The sequence below is a fragment of the Natator depressus genome, chromosome 10 (genome assembly GCF_965152275.1).
Source record: "Natator depressus isolate rNatDep1 chromosome 10, rNatDep2.hap1, whole genome shotgun sequence".
Taxonomy (NCBI): Eukaryota; Metazoa; Chordata; order Testudines; family Cheloniidae; genus Natator; species Natator depressus.
The window spans coordinates 9355946-9371050 of record NC_134243.1 but is presented as its reverse complement, the minus strand read 5'-3'; the positions used below and the strand labels follow the sequence as shown (position 1 = coordinate 9371050).

At 48.9% G+C, this 15105-nt stretch overlaps 1 protein-coding gene across 1 annotated transcript; it reads right to left on the bottom strand.

The window, feature by feature from the left end:
- Nucleotides 1-3005: 3005 nt before the first annotated feature.
- ACTB (actin beta) lies at nucleotides 3006-9069 on the bottom strand. The gene is made up of 6 exons (XM_074965151.1): nucleotides 8912-9069; nucleotides 6386-6514; nucleotides 5789-6028; nucleotides 4760-5198; nucleotides 4260-4441; nucleotides 3006-3720 (listed from the first exon to the last, which is right to left on the bottom strand). Exons 2-6 carry the CDS (start codon nucleotides 6506-6508, stop codon nucleotides 3577-3579), a joined length of 1128 nt encoding a protein of 375 aa, XP_074821252.1. The 5' UTR covers nucleotides 6509-6514; nucleotides 8912-9069; the 3' UTR covers nucleotides 3006-3576.
- Nucleotides 9070-15105: the final 6036 nt, after the last annotated feature.

The following is a 15105-nucleotide window of genomic DNA, read 5'->3' as shown; positions in this document are numbered from 1 at the left end:
ATAACGCATGAAGTTCTTGGGTAGCCAAGGCGATACGCCATACCAGAAGAACTTTGTACGAAGCATGTGCACTTCACTGGTCGGTTGACTGTAGCTGCAAGGGAAAGGAATCAGAGAAGCCCTTGCAAAAGCATTTCCCAAACCACTTTGCTAACCCTGACCTCACTGACCAGCCCTCGGAAGCAGGAAACACAAGCGCTGCCACCTTATAAAAAACATCCTCTAGTGAAACAATTCCCCTGTTTCGTTACATCACTATATGTATATATGCTCTTCCTGCGTCTGTTACTGCTGAGGATAGTTGCCTGGCCACTTAGATCTTCATAAATAAGCTGCCTCCTTCTGCTTCTTTCCCCTGCACCTCTTATGTCACAATCTTCCATTTGTATCACAACCACCATTTCAACAGCAACTTCTTCAGTCAGAAAGGAAAGCAGGAGCTCAACTTTTATACACGAGCTCTGTGGCATCACCACGCTTTAAGGACAAGCTAAGAGACATGGGTTTAGCTCATCCTCTATCCCCCGAACACGTTTGGAAACGGAGTTTCTGTAAGTAAGTATATATTAATAGGGTGACGGACCAAGACCAGCAGACCCAAAAGTAAGCTGAGCTCCCATCATTAATACACTGCCATTCATGGAGACAGAACGCATAGGTCTGCAAGCTGAGAGATGGTTTATATTGTAGGCAGCTTGATAGCTAGGCAAAACAGGACAAGGCTGAAAGAGCAGATAAAGAAAGCTTATGCTCAAATAAATTTGTTAGTCTCTAAGGTGCCACAAGTCCTCCTTTTCTTTTTGTGGATACAGACTAACAAGGCTGCTACTCTGAAACCAGATAAAGATTGAATTTTAGCCTCAAACTGGTTCCTGCCTTCATTCTGTTTTAAAGGGTGATCAACTGGCAGTCCTTTATTGTTGGTAGGCTATAAAAGCCTTGGAAAATCATTACAGAGACTAGATCAGCCTCAGTTTCTAGTCAGCTACTCTCAACTGGATGAGAGAGGTGAGGGCCTGACCCCACAGAGCTGTGCTGTTGTTCATGCTGGAACGTCCTCCTTTGAATCCCTCAAGGCTACCTATAGTGTAAAAAAAAAAAGTTAATACAGACCTCACAGTGTATGTAGTGGAGAGGCTGCAGTGTCTAAAGAAACCCTGGGTAAGCCAATTCACCCTCTGTGCCTGTCTTGTTTGTTTAGGCAAGTTCTTTGGCGCAGGGGTTGTTTGCACAATACCCAAAATAACTGGGGCTTGATCTCTGTTGGGGTCTCTATTACAATTACATGGCCTGTATATCTCTCCCTTGTCTCAATGCCATCCTTTTAAATGGATGGCTCTTTATAGCAGGGCTATGCCTAGCCCAGTTTGGTTGCTCTATAAATAAAACCCCTACTTCCCTGAGAGTTTTGCTATTGACTTCCTTAGAAGTGGTTACATCAGACAAAAGGGAAACTAGCGTTTGCCAGCATGGACAGTCACTAAAGCTAGGATTAAGCATGAAGGGGCTTCATGTATATACTCTTACATTGCCAAGAGGTATGCAGCAGATTAATGCCTCTGCTAACTGCCTTTTGCAGTCTTGGAAGAGAGGCTGGAGGAGGAAGGGAGTCTAAAGCTTTACATGGTTTAAGAAGGGGAGGGAAGTGGTGGGTTTGGTGCACCACTCTTGCTGCCCAAAAGAGGGGCTGGGGCGTGTGCCTCTCAGCCCCTTTTTCTCCCCAGGATTTGTCCAACCCCCTTTGAAAAGGGAGATCTGTTCGCTGCCCCATAGAGCTGGTAGGGTGTGACTCCAGAGCTGCTGCTTCCGGTGGCAGAAAGCCGGTACTCCTATTGTATCAGCTCAGCACATGCTGGGTGAGGGTGAGAAAAGGAGGACTTGTGGCACCTTAGAGACTAACCAATTTATTTGAGCATGAGCTTTCGTGAGCTACAGCTCACTTCAATCAGTTTTGCTTATAAACAATGAGGGTTTAATTATGCTAGGTACCAGATTCCTGGGTAGTTTTAGCATGGATAGGAGCATGTAATTGATTGATGGGATTTTTAATCTTACAAGTGCATTGTGACAGACTTCAGTTCTGCTCGGGGCACATCACTGCACCCCCTGGCAGTACTCACCCCACACAAGATCAGAGTCAGAGTTCCCAGGGTTACATCTTATTACTATAGTGTAGGGCAAGCAGAGAGCTACTGCAGCAACTCTTCTTCCAACCTCCCCCCTCTTCTGGCATGACCTTCCTGGGGAGCCTGCTCATGTCATTACCTCCATGCTTGATTTTCAGAGCGGTTCAGTGACCTGCAGTTGGAGGTGTGGGTGCTCAGTTCTGCACTACACCGTCATCTGTGTCCTAGGGCAACTAGGGAGTTGCAAGTGGAGAGAAGTGTAGTGAACAGAAGGGAAATGAAGTCAGATCTGGTCCATTCCTGGCTGCTGGGTTTAAGCAGCCCTTTAACCCCACAAGGAAACTATTTTGCCCCTTACAGATCTGAGTGCACAATAGGAGAAATTCAGTGTGACCAACATGCCTCTACTGCTTTTTGGCTGTAGCAGACCTACCCACACCCTTCTTCCTCCTCCCCACAATGTGCCAGGAGGAGGCTTGCTTTAATTTTACTGTAACAGTAGTATTGGCCATCTCTGCTTGAATTCTTCTAGGAGCAAGCACATGGAAGTGGAAGCAGAACAGGAGATGCATACACAGTTTAAGGACAAACTGGTCACCCCTGGTGAAGTCTGCCTGCTTTAGCCCAGTGGCACCTAATGGCTCAGGACTGGCCTTTGGTAGGATCCAAGGAATGAAACGGAGAAGGTTCCAGGAGAGACTTGCTCTTGCTGTAGGCTCTGGAGTAGGTGCAGCCAGCGTTTGAGCTCTGCACCACATCTTGAGCTTGCCTTCCCACCCAACCTCACCCCAGCTGGGAATGGGTGTTCTCCCCAAACCCAGTAGCTGGACATGATCCATGTGTGCAGTGAAGTGAGAAAAGAGTCAACACCAGCCAAGCTTCTATTGTGTGCACTTTTATTTGAACTGGTCTTAAGTCAGTGTACAGGTAGCCCCTCCCCTCCCCCACATACTGGCACCACTTCTCATTGGACTCTCAAGGGGCACTGTAAAGCCTTCATTCACATCTAGAATTGGGGAACACAGCCCATTTGCTTGACAAAAATCAAAGAAGGATCAAGTGTGTTTTGTTTTAAGGCGGCAGATACAAAAAGACACTTGTTGGGTTACATAATTTACCGACAAGCATTACTCTAACACCAGTTATGGTTATTAGTTCCTTCAAGCTGGGCTGCTGCCTCCACAGAGGCAAGTAACTTCCTGTAACAATGCATTATGCAATATTTGGAATGACTATTAAAAAACAAATGTACAATCAAAGTCCTGATGCATTGTAGAACTTTGGGGACGTTCGCGCCAACACGTTAAGACTGCTGCTGTCACCTTCACCATTCCAGTTTTTAAATCCTGAGTCAAGCGCCAAAAAAAACAAATAAAGCCATGCCAATCTCATCTTGTTTTATGCGCAATTATGGGTTTTTATCAAAGGTGGGATGTGGTAACAGTCCGGTTTAAAAGCATTTGCGGTGGACAATGGATGGTCCGGATTCGTCGTACTCCTGCTTGCTGATCCACATCTGCTGGAAGGTGGACAGAGAGGCAAGGATGGAGCCACCAATCCAGACAGAGTACTTGCGCTCAGGGGGGGCAATGATCTGTAGGAGACAAGAAAGTTAAATGCTTGTATCAGTTGCCAACCACCACCACCACCGATGCTATTTGAGCTGGATCAGTTTGGGTGATATCCAACAGGGCACACCCCTTCCTAAGTGCTTCTGCAACTTAATGAAAACCTTTGGTTCACTAAATAACGATTAAGACCAGGCCTGTTGCAAGCCACTACATTTGCCACATTAAAAGACCAACAGTAGCCTGAATTCACTTTGCCACCATATGGCATTAATGGTGAACAATGTTTGAGTGGCAACATCCCACATATGTTCAAGTTAGGAACAGTATTCTTTGTCAGCCCATTCATACCAGTGCTTCTGGCCAAGGAAGACTATTCACATGGTGGTACTAACATCACCTGCCCTAGAAACTGTGGTACCACTGTCAACAAAATACCATTTAAGATATCTATGATTTGAACTCTTGTGGCTTTTCATCCCAGGGACTTAACTCTTAATTAGGACAACCCCACCCACTGCTGGAACATGAGCAGAGAGCATAAGTTCTGGGGTCTCCAACATACCTTAATTTTCATTGTGCTAGGTGCCAGGGCTGTGATCTCCTTCTGCATTCTGTCAGCAATGCCTGGGTACATGGTGGTACCACCAGACAGCACAGTGTTGGCGTACAGGTCTTTACGGATATCCACATCGCATTTCATGATGGAGTTGAAGGTAGTTTCATGGATGCCACAGGATTCCATACCTAGGAGGAAGGAGGCAGTACTAAGGTCAGTAAGATACCAACTAGCAAATCACAACCTAAAATAGTGTAATTTAGCATGCACTAAGACTGCCTCAAGCATACATCATGCAGAATCCAGCACTGGATAGAGGCAAGTGCTCCTTTCAGCCAAGAAGAGATCTCTTGCTTGGCTTCACAACACTTACAATTATTCTAGACCCATTGTGTGGTAAGCTATGGGCCATTCAGAGTCACTTCAGGGGGAGGAGAGACTTCACCACTAAAGCTTGGTGGGTACAATTTGCCCATCCCACCATCTCCTACATGATGGAGACTTACCCAAGAAAGATGGCTGGAAGAGGGCTTCTGGGCACCTGAACCTCTCGTTGCCAATGGTGATCACCTGACCATCAGGGAGTTCATAGCTCTTCTCCAGGGAAGAGCTAGACGCAGCGGTGGCCATCTCCTGTTCGAAGTCCAGAGCAACGTAGCACAGCTTTTCCTTGATGTCACGCACGATTTCCCTTTCGGCTGTGGTGGTGAAACTGTAGCCTCTCTCTGTCAGGATCTTCATGAGGTAGTCCGTCAGATCACGGCCAGCCAGATCCAGACGGAGGATGGCGTGGGGGAGGGCATAACCTTCATAGATGGGCACAGTGTGGGTGACACCATCACCAGAGTCCATCACAATACCAGTGGTACGACCAGAGGCGTACAGGGACAACACAGCCTGAATGGCTACGTACATGGCTGGGGTGTTGAAGGTCTCAAACATGATCTGTGGACATAAGAAAAGAGGTTAAGTTGACAGGATGTGACCAAGAGGCTCACTCAGCACTCACAAGAAACAGTTTGCAGCAAGTCATGCAAATGTCCTTATGCTGCAGAGTGTGGCACCTGCAGACTCAGGATTTGGTCTTCTGGAATGGGAGACCGTACCAATCAGCTCTGAGCTCACAGCAAACCCACCAACCCAAGCTCAAACCTTGGAAAGAGGAATGGAAAATATGGACTAATGCAGCTGCAACACAGCAACTGTTGCTATCCACATCTTAGCTTTCTCACAAGCTCTAGAAAGCTATATAACAGAAGTCACTCAGAGCAGGTGAATGGGTTAGTGTCACGTTAGAAACAGCAGTTAAATGAGTTGCTAGTTTAAAGTCAGCAAGAGGAAAAACCAGCTTAGGAAGAGCAAATAAAACCTGTCAAGATCCAGCAAAGAGAAGACTCAGGTCAGGAAAGGAAAACCCTGTAGAGAATGGCAAAGGAAAAAAGATGAAAGCACGCAAGGGAGGAATGCTGGCCAGCGGCTCTCAAGTCAGCTGGAGCCAAATGATGGAGACGAGGGACCAAAGCCATCTTACACACCTGTGTCATCTTCTCTCTGTTGGCCTTGGGGTTCAGGGGAGCCTCTGTGAGCAGCACAGGGTGCTCCTCAGGGGCAACTCTGAGTTCATTGTAGAAGGTGTGGTGCCAGATCTTCTCCATATCATCCCAGTTGGTGACAATACCGTGTTCGATGGGGTATTTCAGGGTCAGGATACCTCTTTTACTTTGGGCTTCATCACCAACGTAGCTGTCTTTCTGGCCCATACCAACCATCACACCCTGGAGAGAGAAAAGTCAGAGCCGATTAGTCAAACTTGATCCACCAACTCTGAAGACAATCCACTGGCTGACTAAACCCCAGGCCTGTTCCTCAGCCATGGCAGCTAGCGTTCTCTTTAGGTTACAGGACCTAGAAAGCCAGGCCATAGGTACAGAACTTCCCCATCCCAGAAGAGAGGGGAAGTTTTACTGGCTGACAGTAAGATGAATCAAGCTAGGTCATTTCTTTTTGCTCATACACAGCCATGCATCTGTGTGTACAGAGAGAGGATAGAGATCATAGACACTATGCAGTGTTTTCTTCTGAGCTTTAGGATTCATTGCACAAGACAGACAAGGTGCTACTCCATTACATACCTGATGTCTGGGGCGACCAACGATGGATGGAAAGACAGCGCGAGGGGCATCATCCCCAGCAAAACCGGCTTTGCACATACCGGAGCCGTTGTCAACAACGAGCGCAGCAATATCATCGTCCATGGCGAACTGTAAAGTAATGGAGACAACATCAGTAAGCTTGATTAGCTGGGTAACAGACGTTGCCCTTTAGTTTATTGAAGTCTCCCTATGCTCCAGGGTTTCTGGAAAAAAATACTTGTAATAGCAGCAAGTGTCTCATGGTTTGGGAGGAAAACCCCATGCAGTAAGATTAAGCCATTTGCTTCTGTGCCACCCATTTCCTTTCTCGCTTCCTGTTTGCAAGCTGCTGGACTCTCCCTTTCAGCCACTAGAGGGTGCAAAGCACTGCATATTTTGCCTTTGCACAGATTTGGGACAAAGGAAGTCCCTGCTCTAGTCTCACATTATTACCATAAAAGGCAATGGTTAGAGCAAGCTTTGCAAGAAGCCAGCAGTGCAGCATGGAGCCAGCTTTTGGTGGACTGATTAAGGAGACAAGCCACTCCCCTCCCTTTTCAAATGAGGCATATGGCTGTGGCCACTCCCTGCAAGAGGGAGTGTGCCTGGTACCAGCACTAGGGGTGTCTGAAGCACAGGGTTAAGAGGACAACCGAAACAGTTTAAAAAGGGGAAGTTACCCACACCCTGCTTCAGAGAAGCAGCATGTCCCTGGATCCCACCCTGTTGGGCACACTGGCTCTATGACTAGTTAGACCAGTCATGCAAACAATTGCATTAGCTTTCACAAATACATTTTGAAATAGTCTCCCACTGACCTAACCCTAAGAAAGAAGCCTGCTTTATATACATTTAATTAGCTGGCCAAGTTTAATTGCAGGTTCCCCACCAGCCTCAAAACCCTTTACACTTCAGAGACTGATGAAGATGCCAATGCCACAGAGGATTAAGACAATGCTATTATGCAATTCACACACACTCTGGCAAGGAGAACTCAGTAAGCACTGAGACTAAAGTGCCAGGTTTAGAGCAGCAGCTCCACCAGTTAACTGAAGAGTCAGATTCTCCCCACCTGTGCCTGCCCCCACCCCTTGTACCAACCTAACAAGGTTGCTCTGGGAACCTATTTCCTTCACCCCACTGTCTGAGGAGGGAAGCAAGGCTTGGCAGGGATGAGTCCCTCGTTTTTTTAAAAATGCATTTTAAACCAAACTAGCAATAAAAATCCACATCTCTTCCCCCTATTCTCAGGCAGAATAACCCTTGATTTGCACCCCAAGGCCAGAGACACTAGCCATCTAGACCCACCAGGACCCCACACCTTCCCAGACACTAGGGACAATGCCCTCAGCAGAATCAGGTTTCAGATCAGTTTTCCTAGATCCACCCACCCCTTAGAGCCCCTTAAGAAAAAGGAGTCTCCAGTGTAACCACCGCATAGGATGGATGGGTGGTGCAAGGCAGGGGGAGAGAGAAGAGGCAGCCACCTCTCAGAAAGAGCCAGTGTGCCTTCAACAAGACAAAGAGACCCCCTCCTCCCCGCCTCTGGGCCGGGAGACTGATTCATGGCTTTCCCCCCTCCCCATCCTGTGCAGGGAGGATCCTCCCTCTGCCTCCCCCACCCTCACCCAGCATGTGCTGAGCTGATACAATAGGAGTACCGGCTTTCTGCCACCGGAAGCAGCAGCTCTGGAGTCACACCCTACCAGCTCTATGGGGCAGCGAACAGATCTCCCTTTTCAAAGGGGGTTGGACGAATCCTGGGGAGAAAAAGGGGCTGAGAAGCACACGCCCCAGCCCCTCTTTTGGGCAGCAAGAGTGGTGCACCAAACCCACCACTTCCCTCCCCTTCTTAAACCATGTAAAGCTTTAGACTCCCTTCCTCCTCCAGCCTCTCTTCCAACACCAAATCCCTCTTAGGCACCGAAGGAAGCAAACCAGATTACAGCCCCAGAGCCGTCTCAGCGACACTGCAAGCCAAGAGACACTCTACACTCACGAACTCAGATTAACTGGAGGCAAACTCCACCGCACCCCCCCCCCTTCAAACCTCCCCTGGTCACAGCCATGCAAAAGAATCCGTGGATCCATCCCCCTTTGTGCAAGCTCACCATGCAGTCCATCCCCACTTCCAGCTATGGCCGTGGACAAGGAAGATCGCGCCCCTCCATGCTCAGCCCTTCCCATTTTGGTTTGTGCACTTTAGCTTTGCACACCAAGAGCGAGCCTCTCCCCAGAAGAGGAGCAGCCCCTACATAAGTCTTGCAAGAAAAATAAGCAACCCCACAACAGCATTCCAAGGGCTTTCCCTTGGGGGGGGGGGGCAGCATTAGACAGCCGCAGCGTTCAGCTGGAAGCCATCCGCATTCAGCCCCTCTTTGGGGGCTTTTCGATGGGGCAGGAGTAGTGAAATCGAGTCCCCCCTCGCCTCTAGCTAAGAAGGGGGCCCTCAGAGACCCAGCCCGTCCTCTGCGCACCCCCCAAGGAAAGCGGCTCTGAGGAGGGCTCCTGCCCCCCTTCCCTTACCTGGAGGAAGTTGCAAGTTTAAACCCTAGGCGAAGAGAGGCGGCTCAGCCGGCTGGGGGGGAATGTGGCGCGTGCAGAGGGAGCTCACAGCGACTCCAGCCCGCGTTGCGAGCCGGGTTTTATGTGACCAGAGCGGTAGCGCCCTAGCCATAAAAGGCAACTTTCGGAGCTAGCCCTTCTGATTGGCCGGGCCGCTGCCTCTCCCGAGCCGCTTTGCACATTGCAGCAGGGGTTTTTTTTTTTTTTTTCCCCCCTCTTGAAAAAAAAAAAAAAGAGAGAGAAGCAGGAGGGATGGGGGAGGGCTGCTCCTGGCTGCCTGTGGGTGCAGTACCCAGGCTGCTCCTTTCCAGGCTTGAGCCCACGCTCAGTGCCATAGCAATGCAGGGTGGATTCATAACGAAACGTGCAGGCAGAGGCTGCCTTGCTGTCCTGCCCGTGCATCAGCCTCTTTCCTGGGGGGGAAGGGTTCTGGTGACCCAGGCCACTGTGGCTCGCCAGGGCCTGGGGGGTCTCCCTGTCTCCCACCCCACCCGCCTGCTACCGAATCCTGGCCGCCCTCGACAGAGCGTGGCGTGCTTGGTCGTGTGGTGCCCGGTGCCCCACAGGTGTCCCCTTCAAATAACCTCCCCGCCTCGGCACTCCAGAGAAAAAGAGGTTATCTAGAGCCTGAGCCTGCGAACGCTGCAGGGGGCTGGCTACTGGAAGAAATGCCTGGCCTTCACTGGGGCCACACGCCACTCGGCTGCGAATGGGCCCTGAGACTGCAAGGTCTTCTGGACAGGAACCTTAGAGCCACTTCTCTGGCCTAGCTGAGGTCTCCCTCAGTGCAGGAAGGGGTTAAAGGCCAAGGCGGCTTACTCTGGGGGTGTCCAATGGGCCTTCCTGGTCCCCCAGGCTAAATTAGAGTAGCTTCAGGCAGCAGCAGAGTTCCTGTCCCCAACTGTACCCCTGGAATATCCCCTACACCCCAGGCTGTGAAAAGGCATGGCCTACAGCTGGGGGTGTAGGGGTACTCCTAGTGTGCAGAGCTGCTGACTTTGTGGCCCATTTATGCTGGGAAAGCAGCACCAAGAGGTCATAGGGCAAAGGAAAATTGGACCCTATTGTCCATATGCTGGAGTGTTAACGTGTCTTTGGCACCAGGCAAGTAATAATCATCCAGAACAGATTCCAATTTAAAATTGAATTTAAGGGGCAAATTCACCCCCACAAGGCAGTGGACATAATGGAGCTGCTCTTGCTGCCATCATTGGTAAAGGTGGCCCTTTAACTCACCCACCCAAGGAGTATTACGGTAACTTACAAAAACTGTGAAAGGTCTTTGTATTAAGATTGAATTTGCTGCAAATGTGCGATATGGTACCAGCACCTGATCTGCTTGCTCCCTGTGTCACAGTGGGAGTTAGGCACCTAAATACCTTTCAGAGTAGCAGCCGTGTTAGTCTGTATTCGCAAAAAGAAAAGGAGGACTTGTGGCACCTTAGAGACTAACCAATTTATTTGAGCATAAGCTTTCGTGAGCTACAGCTCACTTCATCGGATGCCACAAGTACTCCTTTTCTTTTTTCTAAATACCTTTGTGAATCCCACCCACTGGGGGCAGGTCTACACTTAAAAATCTGCACCGGTGAGGCTGTGCCATTGGAGTGCTTCAGTGAATGTGATACTATGTCGACAAGAGAGCTTCTCCAGTCTGTGTAATGAATCCACCTCTGCGAGAGACAGTCGCTTATGTCAACGGGAGAAGCCCCCCCATCGGCATACCAGTGTCTACACTGGGGATAGGTTGGTATGATTGTCGCTCAGGGCGTGCACAGTGCAGGCCTGGCCTGAGTAGTGCTTAGTGATTGTTGTCTTAGGCCTTGATCCTGGCCTGAGCTCTCTGCAGATGGAGGCCTGCAGCCACTCATCTGCACACAGGTCATTGTAGGATCAGACTTAGCTGTATCTTGGGAGTTCTTGTTCCTTTTCCATTTAGCTGTTTGGTGCCGAGCTAAACGTGTCTTTGTGTGAACCGTTCCTCACTGCATTGTATTTCTGCAGTTCTGGGTTTCATTATTATAATAAAACATCATTTCAAAATACAGGTTAGGCCATCATAACAGTAACAATACCCAGCAATTACATAGCACTTTGCATCTTCAAAGCACTGTACAAACTTTAAGTAATTAATCAAGTTAATTAAACAGTAGCGTAAGTAAAGTGTCAGCCTCAACTCACAATCTGTTGCAGTTGGCAGCACAGACTTACTGTTACTTAAATGTAGGTCCTTTCAGATTTAATCCCAGTGGTTTAAAACACAAAATCCCCTGGAAAATGCTAACAATGTGTGCTATTTATCAGACACCTCCAACTGGTACCTTTAAGCCGGGATGCCCCAAAGGAGCTTGGCCCTGATCATATGGTTAGGTGAGGCTCAGGTGCAGAGGGACAATGGGGTGATGGGGTACCACGTCATGGGAAGGGCTGCTGGGACAGTTTTACAGCCTGTTACTTGAAAGCCCTTTGTCACAGGAAAGTCAAGGAGACTACTCAGGTGAATAAAGACTACCTGAGTAGAGGTGTGCAGGACTGGGCCTTCATTCAATTAACAGGATGCCTGAAGGGAATTGCTGTTCCGGCCATTTAATGTTGATCCTGCATGCTGAGGGTTTTGTTTTGTTTTTTTTGGTGGGGGAGGGGTAAGTACATTATCTCCCCAGGTAAGATGTATCATGGCATCTGTGCTCTGTGGAACAAACAAGGGAAGAAAGCAGCAGGGAAAGCTGTGTAAACAGCTTCAAAACAGAGCTCTGTAGTTACCTGGGGAAGGAGGATACCATAGAATATGACAACTGTATCAACCCATTTATGGATTGGGCCAGGATCTTGTTCCCATCATATCATTTCTTATGTTGCTTTCCTATGTTCTATTTCTTTGAATTCACCCCTGTGCAGAGGGTCTGTGCAAAGCAGTAGCCCTGTATGGGGCCAGAATCCAGAATCCTGCAGGATTCTCAGAGGAGTTGGGAAGGGCTGGTGGCATCAGGCCTTAGTTCCTTTCTTCTTCCTGTGGCTTAGTGCTGAGGTGCCCAGAGAACAGCCTGTGGGGCCAATGGCTTCCTAAGAGGGGGGAAAACACACTGATCCACTGCAGGATTGTATTGCTGGTGAACTCAAGCCACAAGCGATTTCTAGTCATGTGTCAAGGGCATGATAGCCAGGAGAAAATATTAAGCAAGCTCAGGTTCCTGGTAAATGGGCAGTGTGCCCCCCAGACTCACAGTGCGTGGAGCCCCTTGTTTCGAGCGAGCTCTTTTCTTAAGACAGGGGTGGAAAGGGCTGCGTCCGCCCCAGGTAACACCAGGAGAACTGCTGCTGCTGCCATCAGCAGCCATCGTGGGTAGGAGGAAGGTGGGGGCTGAGAGGAGGGTATCTTTGTCTCATAGCTGTGAAAGGACCATCCTGCTCCACCACACGGTGGATGCTCTGTTCCAAACTCTGTGCTGGCTTCGGTCACATTGCCATGTAGAAAGGTTGGACCATGCCCTCGGCTTCACTGGTGCAAATCCAGAGTAATTCCAGGGCAGTCAGTGGAGCGCCTCCAGATTTACGCGGGTGTCATTGAGAGCAGAATGTGGCCCTTTGTGTTATTACTGTGGTCTTAGCAATGAGGGGGTTCCCCTGGGTCCGTACTAGCTTTGTTAGGCTCTGAAGATACACACAGTGTGCACCCTATCCAGGAGAACCCATATGGTATCAAGAACCTGTCTAAAGGAACATGAGTATGCCACATGAACCTGACAACCACATTCCATGCATATTGCACCATGAATGTGCTCTGTTAATTACGCTATGCAGGGAAACCCATAAGCCACAATAGGCCACTGGTGTATGCACTATGGATGGGCTCTTAAATGATACTGTCATCATATACACGTGCAAAGAGGCACTCCGCTTACACTGATAATGTTCTTACAAACCTACCCTAGATCTCCTCTTATGAACATACAGAATACAGCCTGGTGAGTGCAAAAGCACCTTGCCAAAAATGTCCAGCTATAAGAAATGAAATAAAGGTTACTTAAAAACCTCAGGGTTTTCCTTAAGGAGGGGTGGAGAGGGGAAAGAGGGGGCTGAGCATAGGAATTTAAGGACCAGGCACTCCTGAGCTCAAATGCTGACTCTGCCATTGACTTTCTCTGTGACCTTAGGCAAGTCCCTTAATCTGTCTGTGTCTCAGCTTCCTCATCAGTAAAATGGGGCTAATTGGTTAATTCCCTACCTCCTAGGGGAATAATTAATGCACTGCTTTGAAAAGACTGCTTGGTGAGCACTATCTGTCAAATAGGAGATGTTCCATGGCCTGGATGAATGATGGCTGCCAAGGAGTAAATGAGGCAAGGGGAAAGGTTACACGGGAGAGTTGATAAGGGACCAGAAAAAGCACTACCATTTGTTGGGGGAAGGGAACAGAGAACTCCCATAATAGGGACTGTGAAGGAGGCTGACATGGTCAACATCTGCTTTGTTCCAGTTCTCAGCAACAAAGGATGAAAGGAGCAGGGGGCTCAGGCAGATAAATGTTAATGAGGCACTAGAAACATCAGGATTCATAAGAGGCAAGTGAAAGACTCCTGAGATAAGAAGTGTATCAGTCAGCAGGCCAGATGCGATTCATCAGCCCTGCAGAGGGATTGAGCAGAGGAGTCACCAAGTTCCCCTGTATTTGGGGAGTCATGCTGAGAGGGCGAGGTGTGATGGGGGATGGCAGATGTAGGTTGGATCATTTAGAAGGAAGGGGAAATACCTGCCAGATAGAATCACCTAACGTCCAGGAATATTGGAGCAAATCATAAAGCAATTTGGAAACACTGGAAAAACAATCACAAAACCCCTGAACCTTAAATCCTTTTCATGCAATGGGAATTCTACCTGCACAAGGAGTGGGCCCATAATAAGTAGTTAGCAGCATGGCTTCGGTCATTTCCTTTGAGGTAGAGAAAAGCCAGGGTTCAAGTCTCCTGAATACAAAGTGGATTCTTTACTGAGGCTGCTGATCACAGACAGATAGCAAGGTCCTCTCCACACCAGACTGACTAGTACCACGTGTACTGCCAAGGAAGGGACTGGCGAGAGACTCCAGGTTAATATCAGCTAGCACATAAACGAACCCAATAGCTTTTGGTGGCGTGTGTAAGGCACTCATCTACCATGGCGATGGGGGTGGCACAGGAACCTAAACAGAAGAGACCAGGCAAACGGAATGCGATGGGCACAGCAGGTCAGAGCAGAGTCGTAGGGCCTGGGTCTCCATTGCATCATCATTTACACCTGGGCCAGGCGAGTAGATAGTGGGTGTCAAAGGCTCCCATTCTGATCTGAACCTCACACCCACCTCCATGCTGGCTTGAGGCAAAGCTCCATGGATGGCTCGGATTGCACCTGGACTACATTGCCCATCCCTATCTGCACCTGCAAGGAAGTAAGGGGCGAGGTGGGAACGTTTTCAAGGGTGAGTTTAGGGATATAGCAGAGAGCAAGCCACAATTTGAAATTGGACGTGGGGCAACAGAAAAGGCTGGATCTTGTCCTGAAAATGCAACGGAGGGTCAGTTTCCTACTCAGATTCACTTTGGGATTTTGTTATTCTTCGGGATAGGGGACCAACCTGTCTATGTCCACCCAGGCCCTTGACATCTGAGATGTGCTGCTGTGAGAAGCCAAGAAAGATACAGGTTAAATACCAGAACAGGCTTTACAATGAGGTCTGTCAAAGCCAATGGCAGTTGAAGGCACAAGTTCCTCCCATGAGTAGGCATTGTGAAACCGTCAATGTAGGCTTTAGGAGTTTTCTTTGTTTCAGTTCACTTTTCCTTGACTTCCCCTTGGCCTGCTCTGCGGCGTTGGATCTCCCTGGCTCGTGGTGAACTCATTCGTAGGAGGATGCTCTGTGCCCTGCTGTGGTTGATACAGCTGGGGCCTAGTTCTCAGGAACTATATTCTACGGCTCTGCCTTCATCTCCATCTCTTGCTCTTTTTAAAAGAAATGTCACACCCGGGCAGCCTCACTCATAGGACACTGCATCCACTTTGTTTTCAGCTTGTCCCTTCCATTCCCATAATCGGAGCTTGCTTTCCCTCATCATGTGCTCTGGCCATTAGCCTTCTCAAAACCTCCAGATCGCGCTCTCTCCCTCCTCCCCGCCAGGCAG